Source organism: Dipodomys ordii, unplaced genomic scaffold (genome assembly GCF_000151885.1).
Source record: "Dipodomys ordii isolate 6190 unplaced genomic scaffold, Dord_2.0 Scaffold16, whole genome shotgun sequence".
NCBI lineage: Eukaryota > Metazoa > Chordata > Mammalia > Rodentia > Heteromyidae > Dipodomys > Dipodomys ordii.
In genome coordinates this window covers 2,166,697-2,186,761 of record NW_012267232.1, presented here as the reverse complement: position 1 = coordinate 2,186,761, position 20,065 = coordinate 2,166,697, and the positions used below count along the sequence as shown (strand labels likewise).

The 20,065-nt window shown below is 43.6% G+C and overlaps 1 protein-coding gene across 1 annotated transcript in view; it reads right to left on the bottom strand.

Moving 5' to 3' along the window:
- Positions 1-4,402, bottom strand: part of Gch1 (GTP cyclohydrolase 1) — a 48,002-nt gene extending 43,600 nt beyond the window's left edge. The window contains exon 1 of the mRNA XM_013012348.1: positions 3,920-4,402. Within this exon, the coding sequence (XP_012867802.1) occupies positions 3,920-4,262 (343 nt within the window). The 5' untranslated portion in view covers positions 4,263-4,402. The remainder of the gene's footprint in view (positions 1-3,919) is intronic.
- Positions 4,403-20,065: the final 15,663 nt, after the last annotated feature.

Here is a 20,065-nt window from a genome sequence, read left to right as displayed (position 1 = left end):
TTTTTTTTTTCATTTTTTAAAATTGTTTTATTGATATATATATAAGTGATATACAGAGGGGTTATAGTTATTTTAGTAAGGTAAAGGGTACATTTCTTTTTGGACAATGTCACCCCCTTCCTCACTCTCTCCCAGTTTTTCTTTCCCATTCCTATCCACAAATTGTATAGTTCATTTTCCACACAGAGTCTAATGAGTACCACTACTGCGTTTGATCACCCTTTGTCAAAATTCCTATTTCTTACATCACCAAAGAGTTACTACATCATTAATTCACTTGAGCAGCAGTACTGAAACCAATGTGAGACCAGCTGATTCTAGGCTTAGTTGGTTTAATTAGTAAGGTCTGTTCCAGCCACAGGAAAGTAGAGATTAATTAGTAATGTCTGTCATGGCCATACCACAGAAGGGGAAGCCCCATTCTACTACATATTTGCTTTTCCTCCTTTGGAATCTAAACTAACTTTACAAAGGGGCAATTGAAGCCCAGAGAAGTTAAGCCACTTTCCTAAGGTCATTAAGTGAATTTAGGGCAGGAAAGAAGACCAAAAACCAGGCCCCTCTCCCTAAACCATCATCAGTGGAGTTCCTTGGAAGAAGCAAGCCCAAGAAAACAACACAGGGAGATTGCTAAATCAACAGACCTTCCTCAGTGACATCATATTTCACCAGAGTAAGCAGACGGTGATTCACAATCTAACAGCTACTAGCCCCTATGAAGAAAATTATAGAAATCATCCCAGGCTACATTTCCAAGCACTTAACTTTCTGATGGGCGAGATTCTGTTATGAAGAAGATGGAAAGGAAATGGGGAAGGGTGGGTAGGAAAGGATTAATGTTTGCATGTGCTAAGAATAACCACTTTTTGTTTTTAATGCTAGTGATCTAGCTCACAGAAATACTTGGTAGGTAGGGTACATGGATCCATCTCACTGTGTTTCATGCTAAGGAAGGAAGTACCTAAGAGCTGAGCAGATATGCTGCCTGTGACATTGAAGCTGTCCACCCTGCTCCCTCCATATCCTTTCAGGAGATAAGAAAATAGTGCTTACCTCAAAGTTGAGGATTACGAAAGATGATTCACATAAAGCACTTAGTATATTAAACAATTCAGTTAATAGCTATCAATCAATCTGAAAGGATCTGCAAACTTTTTGCTATGGTAAAATACCCATAAAAAGACTTCACTGCTGAGCGCCGGTGGCTCACGCCAGTAATCCCAGATACTCAGGAGGCTGAGATCTGAGGATCACCGTTCAAAGCCAGTCCAAGCAGGAAACTCCATGAGACTCTTAACTCCAATAAACCACCAGAAAACCAGAAGTGGCACTGTGGCTCAAGTGGTAGAGCGATAGCCTTGAGCTGAACAGCTGAGGGACAGCGCCCAGGCTCAGAGTTCAAGCCCCATGACTAACCAAAAAGAAAAAAAGACTTCATTTTCACCATTCTGAAGTGTGCAATTGGAAACTTCATATCCATTCTCCATTCCTCCCTCTTTCCCAGTGTACAGAAACTAATCTTCTTTCTGTCTCTATACCTGTGAACTTCTTACTAATAAATTAACAATTTAAAATGTTTTCTAAGGTAAAATGAGGTCCTTTTGAGTCCCTAGTCCTCTTTAGCTGAATCTTGGCTCATGAGACAAGCTTCTGTTAACCATTTCCCAAATAAACAGGCACATCAGTAAATAATTCTGTGACCAGTGTCAGGGCAAGAAACCCCTCCCCTTGGGGCAGTGAGATCCATGCTAGGTTATAGAAAGATTACCACTTTCTTGAGCAACGCTACAGAGAAAACCACCTTCTGTGTTTGCAGGAGGCAGACAGATTGATCAAAGCCCCCCAGTACGATCATTTCTGTTGGGTGCCAGTGGCTCACACCTGTAATCCAAGCTACTCAGGAAGCTGGGATCTGAGACCTGAGGTTTGAAACCAGGAAAATCTGAGACTCTTATCTCCAATTGACTACCAAATGGCCAGAAATGGAGCTATGGCTCAAGTGGTACAGCACTAACTTTGAGCAAGAACCTAAAGGACAATGCCCAGGTCCTGAATTCAAACCCCAGTACCTGCACTAAAGAGAAAAAAAAATCCTTCTTCAGAACATCCTGAAACAGCACAGTAACCAACTTTCCCCAAAGCTGAACTCCCAGAAAACCAAATGGTTGTTCTTCAGTCTTTGCATCTTGAAATTGATTTCTGAGCTCCTCCTCCCCAAACTTTGCCATCCAGGAGTAAAAACCAACAGAACCCAAAACAAAATGAGAGGTCCATATCTTGGCTTTAGATGTGGTAGTATCATTTCCTTTGGGGGCCCCACCCTTCCCACACTCTAATTTCCCACCCTTCCTTGGGGGTGGGGAAAACTGGGCAGAAATGACTTTATTCTTTTCAGGATGTGTTCTGAGTTGCTCCACATTCTTTCAGGGAAATGACAGGGACAGGCTGGGGAGGCAGCTTTCAAAGCAGCACTGTTTTTCTAGGAGAAAGCCATAGGTTTCTTCAGCCAAAGAAAGAAAGGTCACCCAGGTGCACAAGTTAGAAACAAGAAGAAGGAGGAGGAGGAGAGGAGGAGGAAGAAGAAGAGGAGGAAGAGGAGGAAGAGGAAGAGGAGGAAGAGGAAGAAGAGGAAGAGGAAGAAGAGGAGGAGGAAGAAGAAGAAGAAGAAGAAGAAGAAGAAGAGGAAGAAGAAGAGGAAGAAGAAGCAGCAGCAGAAGCAGAAGCAGCTGTTGCCAGGAGCTGGTGGCTCACTCCTGTAATCCTAGTTACTCAGAGGCTGAGATCTGAGGATTGTGGTTCAAAGCCAGCCCAGACAAGAAAAGTCTATGAGACAGTGGTAGAGCACTAGCCTTGAGCATAAAAACTCAGGTACAGAACCCAGACTCTGACTTCAAGCCCCATGACAGACAATAATAATAACACCAACAACCTACAGTACTCAGACAAGCAGGCATTTTTCCACTTCCCCTTCACACCACCACGGCCGGCCCACCTCCTAAGTGAGAAAGTCCAACACGCTGGCTGACCCCAGCACTGGGTCAACCCTGCAGATTTGAGGGAAGGGAGGCGGAGGGCAGGAATCCCAGGCCCGCCCAACATGCCTCCTGGACTCCACTCCTGGTGCAGTGGCGGGGAGTCGCTTTATTTCCTTGGAGAAAGGAAGAGGAAGAAGGTTTTTGGGGATGCAAACTAGCCCAAGAAACCCCACACCTCAAACTCCACGGAAGCCCAGGCCCGGAATGGTGCCAAATTTGGGGGAAGTTCCTAGCCAGAGTTAACCAGGTGGATTAAAAAAGAATGACAGCTCTCCCCAGGATCCCAGCCCCCCCACCCCCGTGGCAGATCAAGAGTACCGGTCCCCGACAAGGTGGCTTAGGACAGGCTGGGCTTCACCAACACACACCTCCCATACACCTAGACCTGTAAAAGAAATCAGGGGATCTCCGAAAAACCCACCGACCCAGAAACTGGCACTCCAACAGGTGCTCAAGTATGGACGGCCAAGGTGGGTCCCGGAAGCGCTCGGGCGAACGGGATCTCAGATGCCCACCTGGAGGGACGGGACAGGGTGATTCCACCCATGCGACCCCATCCTCTGGAGGAGATGGCACGTGCCTAGAGCGAGAAGGGGGGCACCCCCGCCCACACACACACCAAGATAGAAAAGCTGCTGCGGCTGATCTCCGGGTGGAAAGGCGGCTGCCCACCCCCACCCCCCACCCCACGGGCGCCCGCCGCGCGCGCCGCCACCTCGGACCTTGCCTGGGCCCGGCGCGGGCCAGGGCCGAGGGCGGGGTTCGCAAGGTGACAGCATTCGATCCCGCGGCCAAAAGTGAAGCAACTCCAGGAAAACTTCCTGGAGCGCCCCGCCCCGCGCTCCCCGCCGCCGCCTCCCCTTCCCCGGCGCCCGCGCACCCACCGGAGATGGTCTCTTGGTAGCCCTTGGTGAAGAACTGCATGGCGGTGGCCGCCCTCCAGGGCGTCTTGAGCAGCCCCTGCCGCTGGGGGTCCTCGCCCAGCGAGCGCAGGATGGACGAGTAGGCGGCCGCCAGGCCGGGGAGGTTCAGCTCGTTATCCTCCTCGCTGCGGGGCCGCTCCCTCTTCCAGTCGTCGGCGGGCTGGGGACTCTTGGTGGCGGGGATCCGCGGGGAGCTCTCGGCCGGCGGCCGGCTGGACCCAGGCCGCGACGGCTCCCGCTCCCGGAACCCATTGGTGCACCTGGTGCCCCGCGGCTTCTCTTGCGGTACCGGGCCCTTCTCCATGGACCTCGAGCTGCACTACGCGAGACACCCAGGGGTGTTTCAAGGCCTGCGGCTGAATCTGGCTGGCGATACCGCGGTTGACAGTGACCTACGGCCCGAATCCTCTAGGGTAGACAGCCCAGTCGCCGGGACGCGCCAAGCAGCCGCCTGCCGGCGAGGCTGGCAGCGCTGCCTACTTATAGGCGCGCGGAGCCGCGGGCGCCGCGGGTGTTCTTATTGGTCAGAGCCTTTTGCGTCACTGGCCCTCGCTCCGCCCCCTGGCCCCGCCCTCGGCGGTGGCCCATAAACTCTGGCCTTGGCTGAAGACCTGCGGGCTCAGCTTATTGTGGGATGCACCGAGTTAAACAGAAAAAAAAAACAACAACAAAAATAAAAGAGGAAAGCATCTGGGGCCTGGAACCGCACTTCTCTTAAGGGAAATGAGGCGCTGCATCAGAAATGCCTGATCCCACACCACGTGAAAGATAAGCAAACAGATGACCTTTGCTGGAGAAGGGATCCTGTAAAGCCCATGATAAGATAATCAGTCAAAGCCGGGCTGACTTTGAACGGCAGTTCTCAGATCTCAGTCACCTGAGTAGCTAGGACTCCAGGTGAGTTCCTGGGTTTTAAAAGCAGGAGAAGCCGGGCGCTGGTGGCTCACGCCTATAATCCTAGCTACTCAGGAGGCTGAGATCTGAGGATCGCGGTTCAAAGCCAGCCCGGGCAGGAGAGACCGGGAGACTCCTATCTCCAATAAACCACCAGAAAACCGGAAGTGGCGCTGTAGCTCAAGTGGTAGAGTGCTCGCCTTGAGCTGAAGAGCTGAGGGACAGCGCCCAGGCCCAGAGTTCAAGCCCCACAGCCAACAAAAAAATAAAATAAAAGCAGGAGAAGCCGGGCGCTGGTGGCTCACGCCTGTAATCCTAGCTACTCAGGAGGCTGAGATCTGAGGATCGAGGTTCAAAGCCAGCCCTGGCAGGAGAGACCCTGAGACTCCTATCTCTAATAAACCACCAGAAAACCGGAAGTAGCGCTGTAGCTCAAGTGGTAGAGCGCTAGCCTTGAGCTGGAGAGCTGAAGGACAGCGCCCAGGCCCAGAGTTCAAGCCCCACGACCGGAAAAAAAAAAAAAAGTCTGTGAGACGCATATGGTAGAGAGCTAGCCTTGAACAAAAGAAGCTCAGGGACAGCACCCAGCCCCTGAGTTCAAGTCCCAGGACTGGCACACACACACACACACACACACACACACACACACACACACACACACAGGAAGCAAATGAAGGAAGGAAGGAAGAAAGAGAGAGAGAGAGATAAAAGAACCTGATACCATAGGGAGTCATCTGGCCATTGTCTGGCCTGTGTCACATTAAGCAACCCTAATGTGTAGGATAGTATTTGTTAATACATGTGGGCCTGACTCCCTAGTTAACTGCTTGTGACCTTTGTCTTTAACAAAAAGCTGGTAAAGAATGTTTTCTTTCATTATTGGTGGTCACAAGAATAACTGGGGGCAGCTACTACTCCCTCCATATAAGGAGCTGCATGGGAGAAAACTAATATGACAAGAATAGTCAAGGAAATAATGATCCTTGTTCTTCAGATTTGGAGAACTGAGAAACTAATCCCTTGTATCCTGGTGAGGGATTAGGATTGATGTGTGTCTTTGGGCCACAAACCTCCACAGGTAAGCACAAAAGAGCCCCAGCTTGTGACCACTCAGCTACTACATAAACCACCTCTAGATCAGCTTCCAGGAAAGATGGTTCTTTAGGGAAATAATACCTTACATCAGCCAGTTTATTTCTCTACTACTCCTTGCCTTGCCTCTCCACTAAAGCAAGCAGAGTCTTTTACACGCTGATGTTTGTGCTGGCCAGAACTTTGACCCTAGAAAAGCTGATTCACAAGGAACCAACTTTGGCTTTTGTGGAAATTCAGGATTCAATCAATTTAAAGTGACATGTGACATTCCCTTCTCCAGGAGTTAGTACAAATTGTACAACTATACTCAATTAGTGATACTCTTTTGTTTTCTCTGAGATTACAAAAAATAGGCATTTTTGCTCACTTGAGGGATCATGTAATAATTCTAAATGTGTTTTTAAATGTGTAGTAAATTAATATTATATGTCAGAGGGTTCTGACATATAAACAAGTAGTAATAGGCTTAAGATCAAACAAGCCAGGGAAGAAAGAAGCTCCTGGAATTATTCTAAACTAGTAAAGCAGCTCTGTCATTGTAATTTGTAATTCATATTTATTGGATATCTGCTCCATGCATAACTCTGTTTTAAACATTCAGGAAAGAAATATGAACATTGTCTGGCAGCAGAGTCCCACAAGTCTAAAACAAAAGAAATTAGCTGAGTTAGGGGGATGGCTAAGTGGTAGGGCACTGGGCTAGCATGTGCAAGACCTGGAGTTCAATCCTGAGTACAACTGAAACAAATTACATACAAAAAAGAAATATAGAGTACCTACCTATGTTCAAAGCCTGTTTATTTGTTGTTGTTGTTGTTATTTTTGGTCTCAAACCAGACTCAAACTCAGTATATGATGCTTGCTTTTACTCATTGGCTGTTACTCTACCACGTGAGCCAAGCCTCCTCCAATCCCTGGTATTGATTCTCAGCACCAATATATATGAAGCATATTAATGTCAATGTGTTTTTTAAAAGTTAATTAAATGAATATGCACATGAGATACAAAATTACATACATTAATATAAGTGTTCTTTTGCAAGGTTCTGTGCCACTTTCCTAATATTTGTTATTTTCCTCCATTGACAAGAACTATAATACTCTTTCATCTAATTGTTCTGACCAAGTGGTTCACTGATCAGAATTAACCATCAGTCTCAAACTGTTACAAGCATAGCTGGAAACAACATTCAAGGTATGGCTTTGTACATTTAACAAATGAAAATAAAGATAGCAAGGGAGATACTGTTAAAATGAAGAAATCAAGAGCAAGTAATGGTATTTGGAGACAGAGATCAGTTGGATTTGTTGGCCTCTCAGTCAACAAGCCAGATATGGAGGTTCATGCCTATAATCTGAGCTACATAGGAGGTATGGCTAGGAGAATCATGACCAAAGCTGGCCACAGGAAAAACAGATGACCCTCTCTGAAAAATAACTGAAGCAAAAGGGCCGAGAATGTGGCTCTAGTGGTAGAATGCATGTGAGGCCTTGAGTTTAAACTCTAGCATTACCAAAAACAAAACAATAAAAATAAAAATGAAGGACCTGAGGACCTGAGTACCAGTAGCTTATGTTTATAATCCTAGCTATGCAAGAGGCTGAGATCTGAGGACCAGGATTCAAAGACAGCCCAGGCAGGAAAGTCTGTGAGATTCTTATCTCCAATTAACCACCGAAAAGCCAGAAGTGGAGCTGTGGCTCAAGTGGTAGAGTGCTAGCTTTGAATTAAAAAGCTCATGGAGGGGCTGGGAAGGTGGCTCAGTAGTAGAGCGCTTGCCTTGCATGCATGAGGCCCTGGGTTCGATTCCTCAGCACCACATAAGCAGAAAAAAAAAGCTGGAAGTGGTGCTGTGGCTCAAGTGGTAGAGCGCTAGCCTTGAGCTGAAGAGCTGAGGGACAACACCCAGGCCCAGAATTCAGGCCCCACGACCGTACCCAAAAAAAATAAATAAATAAAAATAAAAATAAAAAGCTCATGGACAATGCCCAGGCCTTGAGTTTAAGCTCCAGAACCAGCACTCATGCACGCACATGCATTTGTGCTCACACGCAAACACACACACAAACACACATACACACATTTTGTTTGGTTTTTTTTTTTTTTGGTCGGTTGTGGGGCTTGAACTCTGGGCCTGGGTGCTCTCCCTCAGCTCTTCAGCTCAAGGCGAGCGCTCTACCACTTGAGCTACAAAGCCACTTCCGGTTTTCTGGTGGTTTATTGGAGATAGGAGTCTCACGGTCTCTCCTGCCCGGGCTGGCTTTGAACCTCGATCCTCAGATCTCAGCCTCCTGAGTAGCTAGGATTACAGGGGTGAGCCACCAGCGCCCGACTACATGCACACATTTTGTAGCAACATCGTTGCCTTCCTTTAAAAACCATTTGTTTGAAGCCAGGTACCAATAGCTCACACCTGTAATACTAACTACTCAGGAGGTGGAAATCTGAGAATTGCAGTTCAAAGCCAGCCCAGGCAGGAAAGTCTGTGAGATTCTTATTTCCAATTAACCACCAGAAAATCAGAAGTGATGCTGTGGCTCAAAGTAGTAGCATTAGCCTTGAGTGAAAAAGCTCAGGGACAGCACCCAGAACCTGATTTCAAGCCTCATGACCAACAACAACAAAAAGAAAACGTTTGTTGGGCTGGGAAGGTATCTCAGCAGTAGAGCGCTTGCCTTGCATGCATGAGGCCCTGGGTTTGATTCCTCAGCACCACATAAGCAGAAAAAGCCAGAAGTGGCGCTGTGGCTCAGGTAGTAGAGCACTAGCCCAGGGACAGTGCCCAGATTCAGGCCCCACAACTGACGAAAAGAAAAGAAAAAAGAACATATGTTTACTCCTCAAAGAAAGTTTCTAATAAAACTTTTTCTCTGAAAATGAACTTTTTGTTTCAAATACTTTTTTATGTTATTTTTTATTTTAATTTTATTGTCAATGTGATGCACAGGGTGGTTACAGTTACATAAGTAAGGCAGTGAGTACATTTCTTTTTTTTTTTTTTTTGGTCCGGTCGTGGGGCCTGAAGCATGGGCCTGGGCGCTGTCCCTCAGCTCTTCAGCTCAAGGCTAGCGCTCTACCACTTGAGCCACAGTGCCACTTCCGGCTTTTTTCTTTTTTTTGCTGATGTGGTGCTGAGGAATCGAACCCAGGGCCTCATGCATTGCAAGGCAAGCGCTCTGCCACTGAGCCAACTTCCCAGGCAGTGAGTACATTTCTTGTCTAACTTGTTACCCCCTCACTCATTTTTCTCCCTCTTTCCCTCCCCCTAAACCCCTCCCCAAGTTATACAGATGATTTCTGACATATTGTCTGGTGAGTATTGCTGTTGCATTGGTTCCCCCTTGTCCTTTACTTTCCATTTTGTTGTTCCCCTTCCCTTCCCTAATCCAGATAAACATATATACAATACCCAGGGTACCAACATCAAATATGGTGACAACAGGGGATAAAACATATGGGGGAAAACACAAAAGAAAAAATAAATCATTTAGTACATTAAAAACAACAACAACAAAGACAAACCTCTTGTGACCATGTCTTGGAGTTTATTTGCTTTTATTGTCAATTCCCACTATAATCTCTAGATTCCTGCTATATATTTACTTGGAAAATGAAGGCAATGGAACCAAGGTAAACCTAAATAAACCCTTTACTTCACTTGTTTTTAGTCATTTGTTCTTATCATCAATTTTAGAGATGGTGTAGCTAAGCAAAATACTGCCATTATCATTACTATAGATAATATCTGCTTTGATTTCAACATCCCCACAGGCTCATATGTGGAGCATTTGGTCCCTAGCTTCTGAAGCTACTTAGAAAGATGATGGAAACTTTGGGGGGTGGGTCCTACCTGGAGAAAGTAGATCACCTTTGAAGGTGATATCTGATCCCCAGGCCCTTCCTAGACTTCTGCTTCCTGTCCACCATGAGGTAAAGAAGCTCTACCACACATTCCTGCCACCATGATGTTCTAACAAGACCATAGGATCAAGCGACCATGAACTGAACCCTCTGAAAGAGTGAGAAAAAATAAATCACTCTGTCTTTAAATTGTTCTCTCAGGTATTTTGGATGCAGCAATGAAAAGTCTGAAATGCAGTAATGCAAACTCTGAGGTATGAGTTACAATGGTAATAATTGCCTAAAGTTGCTACTTAGAGGTAGCTCAAACTGGCAAAAACCACCAACCCTCCCCCCCCTACCCCCCGGGCCTGTATGAGTGTGTAGAAAGTGACATTTGACATCAGAGCACCCAAACCTCCACCATCAGAGCACTTATTAACCATTTGCCAAATACACATTTTATGAAAAGTTGTGAAGTTTGATTACATACATGAAGACCACCAATGATTCACTTCTCCTCATCTCCAATCACTTTCACTCTCACCTCAGACCACCTTTTTTCCTTATCCCAAAATGCTCCTAAACCTAATCTTCATCCAAATGAACTTGGGATTTAAACCTCCTCACCTTTGATATTCATGAGTAAGCTCTTTTGCCAACCATATTATCTTAGTTATTGGCATATTATTAAAGGGTAAAACAGGCCTCATTTGGCAACAGCAAATGCCCACACATAATATAAGGAAGCTTTCAAGTCATCAACATTACATAAACAGTTTAATAGCAAAATATAGACAGTTGGCAGAGTTGCTTATAAGTAGATACAAGAGAAAAAAGGAGGAATAAAGTTAATTCCACATAATTGATGAGCACAAAACACCATGGGCACTTGCATCTAGAAATTGTAACAACATCAATATTTCTAACCCAGTAGGTGACCCATTTTCAGCTTGCACTAGTCTGGGAGTTTCCTTCCTCCACAAAGACAAGAAAATTGTTTTGTAATTCTCTCATTTTCTAGGGTAGTGGCAGAACAAAGAGGCAGATGAGAGAGATATAAGCTATGAAAGGCCAATTGCCACCAGGGCTATCAAAATTTACACAGTCACATCTATCTGTCATACAGATAAACTAACATTTGGCAGCTGGTGGCAGAAATTTGTTTAGGTGAACTTGATGGAGATTGTATAGTAGAGATTCAGTGTGGAGGAGATTCTAGACATAGGTAGAGAAACACACAGGTATTGTCCAAGAATCCTCAGCTCCCAGGAGCAGGACTAGGGAGTCTTAAGCGTTGGGAGAGAGCAAGGAAAGAGGTGACATTGTCCAAGAAGAAATGTACCCTTTAGCAAACTTATGTAACTGTAACCTCTCTGTACATCACCTTTCTAATAACAATAAAAAAAATTTGTTTAATCCTAAGTGTCTTTGTAAATCCACCAAGAAGAGGGAGAAGCAAGCTGAAACTTTGTTCTCTTCTAACTAGGAAGGAGTAAAGCACCTTTTGGAGGGAAAGTAGGAGAACACGTGAAGGGAAAGTTCAAGGGCTTAAGGAAACCATTAAGGCCTTTCACACAAGAAGTGTACACTTAAACCAAACTCTTGCTGGTTCTTGTAGGGCATCTTTGATAATATCTCAGAAGAATGAGCAGAAAGGGATCTAACGATGAAGAGAAGAACTTACACAAATTGAATCTGTTCCAATCTTAACAATCACACATAGAACAAAGGATATAGACACAAGCCCCTCAAATCCCAAACTACAGCAAAGGCAAGGGATTCTTGACATCCCATTAGGGATGTTCAAGCTGTTAATATAGGCTGCATGAAGGCAAAGAAGGCAACCGAGGAGAAAACAAAACTCATGTAACAGAAAAAAAGTTCTCATGAGTGGTTTTTGATACAGAGCAAGACAAAAGCCAAAATAATAAAATACTAGGACTGAAAAGAACATCAGATTGAAGGCGATTCATTGAACACCATTCTTATTATGAAATGCATTATTAAAAAATGAATGAAGTAGATGCTGTTGAAAGTTTAGTTATTGACATGAGGAAAAGCATGATAATAAAATGCAGGACAAAGATGATATGGAAGCTACTTGAAAATGGGTGTGATGTGCACGCCTGCAATCCCAGCAATCAAGAGGCAAGATGATTGCAAGATTAAGGCAAGAAGATTGCAAGATTAAGGCAAGGCGGGGCTACACAATGAGGCAGTGTCTCAAAAACAAAGCAAACAGTAAAATGGGAAGAAACACCTACAGAATAAGAGAAAACACTTGTAAATCACATGTTTGAAAAGCGACTATAATTCAGAACATAGGAAGATTTTTTTACAGGGGCTGGTTCAGTGGTAGGGCACAGGCCTTGTAAGTGAACGGCCTTGGCTTAACTCCTCAGTACAGCATAAGTAAAGAAACACTTTTGCAACTCAATAATAAAAAGACTGACAACCAATTTTTATTTGGAAAAAGATTTAGATTAATGTTTCTGGCCCACAAGCACATGATAAAATGTTCAACATCATTAGCCACGAGGAAAGCTCAAGTCAAAACCCCAGTGAAAAGTATCTGATATTAGCACCATTACATTCAAAACGGCCTAAGGAGGGTTGATGAGGATGTGAAGAACTTAATATTCACTGTGGAAACTGGAATATACTTCTGTGGAATATGCAATAATCAATACCTTTAGAAGCAGTTTAGTAAAAGCTGGACATCAGTGACATGTCTGTACTCCTAGATGCTCTAGAGGCTGAGATAATAGGATTACAGTTCAAAGCCACCCCAGGCAGAAAGGCCTACAAGACTCCATCTCCAATTAACCAGCAAAATGCTTGGCTAGAGGCATGAGTCAAGTGGTAGAGTCTAGCCATGAGCAAGGAAGCCATATGAGATCATTTAAGACCCTGAGTTCAAGCCATGGGTGCACACACACACACACACACACACACACACACACACACACTCACGTGGTTCAAAGCCAGAAAGAAAAGTCTGAGGGACTCTTATCTCTAACCAGCAAAGAGCCAGAAGCAGAGGCATAACTCAAGTGGTAAAATGCCAGACTTAAGTGAAAAAGACAAGCAAGATTTTCAAGTTCTGGAATTCAAACACCAGTACCAATACAAAAATAAACAACAAAATAAAAACAAAACCAGAGCTACCATATACTTCAACAACTCTACTCTCAAGCATACCTGGAGGAATGTAAGTCTAGCTATAATAGAGTCACTTACTAATGCATTTTCATCCCTTGCTATTCATAATAGCCAAGCTGTAGAAACAGCTCAGATACCTTCCGATGGATGGAAAAAGAAAATGTGATGCATACACACAATGAAGTATTATTCAGTGATGAAGAAGAGGGAAATGATGTCATTTTTAAGGAAATGAATGGGACTGGAGAACCTCCTGTTAAACAAAGTAAGTCAGGTTTAGAAGGGCAAAGGCTGAATGTTTATACTCCCATGTGGATTCTAGACCTAAAAGATAAACATCCACATAAACACATACAGCTCACATAGGGGTGTTGGTGTTATACATGAGTTGAGGGAGGGATTGGTTAAGAGCCACCTGTCCACTTGGGCACTACTTCCAACATGGAAACTTCCCTTCTTGTATATTGGAAGCCACTGCTGTTTTAAGTCTGTGGGCCAGTTAAACTCTCACTTGCTGCACAGGCTGCCCTATTTGTGCCCTTGGGTTGGTAACAAGTTACCCGTGTGGTGTTTTTTCCAATGTGCCTAATTGTGGGGAGTGGGGAACCAAATAACTCCCTGTTTTCACAAGTGGTGGAGATTTGAGGGAGTCAGGTGCTCTGCCTGCAGATCCTCGTTCTTTCTTTCAGAATCTGTGCAGCAGCTAGTCACCCTGTGGGAAGGCTGGGCCAAGGGATGCTGTGTGAGCTCTGGTTCTGTGTGCCAAGCTCTCAGCCCTGTTTGGCAGCAAGCTCTCAAAGCTACCAGGTTTTAATTCTTAAAAACCTCTTGGAGGGGCTGGGAAGGTGGCTTGGTGGTAGAGTGCTTGCCTTACATGCATGAGGCCCTGGGTTCCATTCCTCAGCACCACATAAGCAGAAAAAGCCAGAAGTGGCGCTGTGGCTCAAGTATAGAGTGCTAGCCTTGAGCTGAAGAGCTGAGGGACAGCACCCAGACCCAGAGTTCAGGCCCCACAACCAAAAAAAAAAACCAACCTCTTGGAAAAATGAATATTTAAACGCTGCTGTTTTCCTTAAGATTTAGCCTGCATATAGGCAGAGAGATTTAATGTGCTCTTTCTTATGAACCGAAGATCAGAAGTTAAAACTCTTCTGATATGGCTATGTAAATTAGTGGGATGTACTTGCTTCAAGATTCTCAGTAATTGATGGTAAGAAGTGAGGTAAGACTGTACTGTAGGCACTAAGAGTTTGTTTTAATGCACTTTGTAAAAGTGTGGATATAAGGAATTATACTTCAGAAGGTACAAATGCACTTCATTAGTAACATTACTATTAAATATCCATATACTGCTTTCCTTGTGTTGTTAAATGTCACAATGCACCAAAAAAGATGGCCTAACTTCTGTCACCTGGGGCAGGATGATCTGGATATCAATCAGTATCTGTCTATAGTGTCATCTCCAGCCCCCCCTGGGTCTGATGGCAGGGCCATACAGCCCATTTGTACATTTCCACTGCATATCCCTTCCCCTGATCTCTTTTAGGTGGTTGCTATTTGGGGAGACTGTCTAGTTTACTCAGAGTAGAGGATTTGTTTTCTAGTCAACAGATGCTTTCAAGAGGTAATTTAGCTGTCAATGAAAAATGGATAAAAGGTGCTGCAGATTCTGTAAGATTTCAGCAATTCATGGAAACTCTGTTGTTATTGAATGTGTCTCCCTCTCGGTTGCCGAGGGAACTGCATTTTAATGTCACACATCAAGCCGTTCATTCCTGAACGTAATTGCAGTTTATCTGATGCCTTGGTTAACGCTGTTCAAGTGTTTGGCTTATGGCGATATCACTCATGACAGTGAAGGAGGCTCTGAAGCAGTTTTAGTATTCTTTAAATCTTGCTAACTTGTTAAATAACCAGAGAACAAATCCTATATAAATGGAAATAGCTTTGTTCCCGGAAGTTTCTAGGAAGATCCATGTGAATCTGTAATAATCTGATGTTTCTAAGACTGTGACTTGCTCTTTGCAGTGTAATGGTCAGCCATGATGCTTCATCATATAGCGAGATGAAGCCATGTACTAGATACACTGCTGGTCTCTGGCAGTCTCTGCTAGATGCCTACGCCAATACTTTTCACCTCTTCTTCCTTTGTTAAAAGATCTTCAAATTTATTTAGAGAGGCAATGTGCCTGGACTTCACTGAGAACAAAACATTTTCAATTTTCACAGCTACAATGGCCATGTATATACATAGCTCTTTCTGTCCAAAGAATGATCAGTGTTGTGGATGGCATTTCTGTGAAAGGCCTTTAAAGGGGGCAGATCGTGCTCATCTGAGAAATTCCCATATACCCTTCACATCCCTTTTCTTTCTGGGATTTCAGAGACCATACCAGAAGTACATTAACTGCTTTGTGCCAGGGGACCACAGGCACATGCTTAAGATGACTGGGCTCTCATCTCTCACAAGATAGTGAGTCATTCTTGGACCAAATTCTTTTTCTCACACATCTCTATTTGCCTAGTTCTTCCTACCACTTCCTGTCTATTTATTATGTAAATTAGCTTATCATTAAAGCCCTAGTCTGTTTCGCTCTTGATAATCATGTAGCTTCTACCCTCAAGAAAGTCTTTTACTTATCAAATACAGACTTCTCTTCTAAGAAGAATGCTGTACTAATTCACACTAACATTTTTCCTCTGCTACCTGTGTTGTCTCAAAATCTTGAAGCTTCTCCAACAAGCTTTTACCTTCTGTTGAAGTTCTATCATTTAGTATCTGTGGAAAAACCCACAAATGCAAAAAATATATAGATTGAGTTTACCCAAAGCCTTAACAATGTCTCCATGCTCCATTTACAAAGTACACCTGTCTAAAGTACAAAAGTCTAAAGAATATGCTCATTTGTAATAATATTATATGTATTTGTTTATATTCATCTTGTTTCTAGAAAAACATTCTTAACCAAAGTGCAGGCCTACTCAATTATCAAATTGAGAGGAAACCTAGAGACAAAATGTTTGACTTTTATCCCGTAGAGGAGTATTTTTGAGGAGAAAAGCCTCAGAGTTCCTCAGTTTCCAACACAAAGGTTTCCATTCAACCTCTGAAGAGGGTTGGCTTTGGCTTCCATGTAAATTGAGGTACTGGGGGATGAGGGAGGCCCCAAAGGAACTGGGGAAAAGGATAATCTCAATAACTATAGTAAATCCTAAGGGTCCATTTATGTATGAATTGTATGTATGTGTATCTATATATGTGAGTGTATATGTATGTTGTGATTGTGTTGCAAATCATATTGAAATCTACATAGAATTACAAAGGAAAAGGCAGTTGTAAAATCTGTGAATGAGAAATAGTTTAATTGTAAGATCAATGAGAGATTCCAGAATGTTAACATAAAAGTGGGTTTAAACAGTATATTCCCAACTCCAGTCATTTGCATACCCTCTGGTTTGTACAAGCATCCCTCCCTAGTTCTAAGGATATTTTTAAAGCTCTAGGATCTACCTCATATAGTCAAAAACTAGGAGGAAAGTACACACCAACCTTTAATATGTTATTATCACCAACCTTGAATACATTCCAAAGAGAACAGGCCCTTTTGTGGCCAGATTGTGGTATATACTATCAAATGGAAATCAAGAAATTGACCAGAAGGCAGGGAAACTCAATCATCTACTCTCTAGAGTCCTCTCTCTACACTTCCTCAAGACTAAGAAGAAAGCCACAGCTAAATGCCAGACTAGCTTTATCTTTACATGGGAATCTGCAGCAACAGAGTGAAAGAAAAGGATCTTTTGTAAGAAGCCTCTGATAGGTTCTGGCTCGGGTTTTGGCAATTGTACAGAGAAAGAACATAATATGGTGTTCTCATATACCTAGGTGGCATCCTGCCGGGTTTAGCCATTTTTTAGAAGCCATACAACCTTAATTTTCATCCTTAGAAAATGGGACTGATGCTTTGCAAAGTTACTGAAATGATTTTTAAGGTATCTTAATCTAGGCACCAGTGGCTCATGCCTGTAATCCCAGCCACTTACTCTAAAGGCTAAGATCTGAAGTTGCAGCTCAAAGCCAGCCCAGCCAGAAAAGTTCATAGGGCTCTTACCTTTAATTAACCAGCAAAAAAGCTGGAAGTAGAGCTATGGCTCAAGTGGTAGAGTGTTTAGCCTTGGCCAAAAAGCTAAGGGATGTTGCTCTGATCCTGAGTTCAAGCCCCAGAACTGGCAGGTGCGTGCGCATGCATGTGCACTCACGTGTACACACACACATACACACACACACACACCATAGTGAAGGCTTCTGCAGTATGGGCAGGGAGTCTGGTGAGGGGAGAGAGGGTTGTTATACAGATACAGTTTTGTGATAAATGACTGGGCTTTATTATTATGGTGTGGACAATTTTCAAAATACAAGTAACATATTTTGTTAAAGTTGAAAGAAAATGTATGTGCCAGATCTAACACTAGGCCTTGCAAATTCTGCATGCTCAGAGAGTAGCAGTTGTTTGCCATTCATTGTAGATGCCAAGGCTCACTGAAAATGTGTAATTGAGAAATCAATCAGAACAAAGTTCAATTTAAAAACTCCTAATAGGGTTGAGGGATGCTCAGTATGACTGAGCAGGAAGACAAGAAATCCAGTGATACAATGCTTGCCTAGTATGATGCCTTAGGTTGTATCTCTAGCACCACAGAAAGAGAGAAAGAAAGAGAGAGAGAGAGAAGAAGGAGGAGGAAGAAGGAAGAAAGGAAGGAAGGCACTGCGACAAAAATCCCAATAATTTGAGTTTCTATGACATGCTACTAACAGGTTATATGGTATTTGAGTATTGTTATTGGTATAGGATAAAGATATAACTGGAAGGAATGTAAACCCATATTAAATACACAGAAAAGAAAAGCAATCCTGTTACATAGTTCTCTTCTGGTTCCTATTTCTTTTTGAACATGGCCTAAATCCTTTCTCTTTTATATGAGAGATCTACTCATTGCTTAAGTTTATTTTTAAATTAAATTTGAGCTTCCATTAATTAAAAAATAAGTTTTCCCACTTAAAAGTTGAATATGCTATGCCTGGTAAATATCACCAAACTTCAATTCCTGGCCTGGTTTCTTGAAACCCATGAAAGAACACATTTAAAATAAAAATCCTCATGGATATAATTTTCTTCCATGATCCAGCTTTCCAATTAATTTTAGTATAGGATTTTATCAGTTTGAGTCTACACTGCACGTCAGTAAGTACAAATTTTCTAGTTTAACTCTTTCTAGAGTATAGGAGTAAACCAAACTTGAGCAAGAAAAGCCAAGTTCAAACATGTCAAGTATGTATGTTTTCACTTATATGTGGGATCTAGACCTAAAATAATGGTGGTAGTGAGTCATGAGTATAAACAGGGAACTATTTAGGAAGGTGGGGATGGGGAAGGAGATGGTATTGAGGAGAGGGGGTAAAGAGCATAATGAAACCCAAAAAACACTGTGAGGTGAAGAGCAAAGAGATTTATTATATGGCAGCCATATGAAGATAACACTTACGTACATCTTAAGCCATCTTCAGTGTATACACACAGAGCTTTAGATTTTTAGAGACAAAAAGTTGAGGAAATGAGGAGAGAGACATGCATAATTATTAAACAACCCTTGTTAATGTGTGGCCTGGTTGTGTGAAGCCTGAACAAAATATGGTAATTTTAGGTTTGGATTCCATTTTGTCCAGAAAATGTGTCACCAACAACCCTTGATCCCCTTGGGCCCAAATTCCAGGAACAACCCTCTACGGTAAATTCTACTAACTACAACTCATCAGCAGATAACAGGAAAAACCCAAAGTTCCAGATGTTCCTGCAAGTGAAAGACCACTCAGTTGTGGCTAGACCATCTGCTTTAGCCAATCATTTTGAAGAGCATCAACCCCATGAACCAGCCAATCCTCAATACCTGGTCAATTCCTGCAACTGGTTAGCTAATCATCTTTTAGAATTATTTTATGATTTTCCCTCGGTGTGATATGATTTGTTAAGTGTTGCAATGATGCATAGAAGTCCCTAAAACCCCTAAAAAACCCTGCTAGAGGAAGGGTTGGGCTCTGAACTCTGACACGCTGTGTCAGGGAAGGTTTGTAAGTCTGGCTCCAGCTGTAATAAACCACTCTGCGACGGCTCCCTGGTAGTCTTGGGGGGAGGGAGGATGTCTTAGGTCTGGTACTTCAGCTGGGGGCTCGTCCGGGATCCCCCAAATGCAAGGACCCAGAACCAGAGAGTGGGACACCGGTCAGTTTGTCGTGTTAGTCTAGTCTGTCTGTGTGTTGTGTTACTGTTCTGTTTCTGGGGCCCAACTCTGAATAGGCTGAAGCACCTAGGCAGTAGTAGTTTGCCAGCTGGCTTGGGTCCTGGAAGAAGTTCCAGGCCCTTCTGGAGGAGCATAAAGCTCCTCATTCTGGAGAGGGTGAGCCCCTTACTCTGGAGGAGCAGGAGCATGGGCTCCTCACTGAGAATTCTGATGGGGCTGACATCCCCCTTTGGTTTGGTGTGAGGCTGACACCCCCTTTGGTAGTTACCTCCAGTTGACAGGAGGAATTTGTTGCTTGTCGTTTTGTGTGCCAGTTTTGCTTTTGTGTCTGTCAGTTGCTTTATCTTTCTGTGGGACAGACAATATGGAACAGACTCAAACCACTCCCCTTTCACTTTTGACTGACCATTTAAAGAGGTTGAAAGGAGAGGACAGGACTTAAGTGTGAAGGTCAGAAAAGGGAAATTCTGTAGTGCTGAGTGGCTCCAACAAGATCTTAGCCTCAGACCTTAAGAGGGGAAAGGGGGGAAGTGTCTTAGCAGGGGGGAGAATCTGCCAGTCTGAGGGGACAGCTGCTAGGGACTCATTTCCCTTGCCCCAAGAAGACTGGGAATTCTCTTCCACCTTGGAAGGCCCGAGTCAACATTTGTAGGAATCTAAAAGAAAAAAATCCTCTAGAGGTGAGTAGAGAGGGTTCAAGTCCCCTGATAAAATGGATTTGATCCCACTTGTAAATGTTAGAGAGATGTTGCCCCATTCACTCAGACCTGATTTTTGTCTTTGTGGTCACTTGTCTGTCATGTTTATTTTGGTGT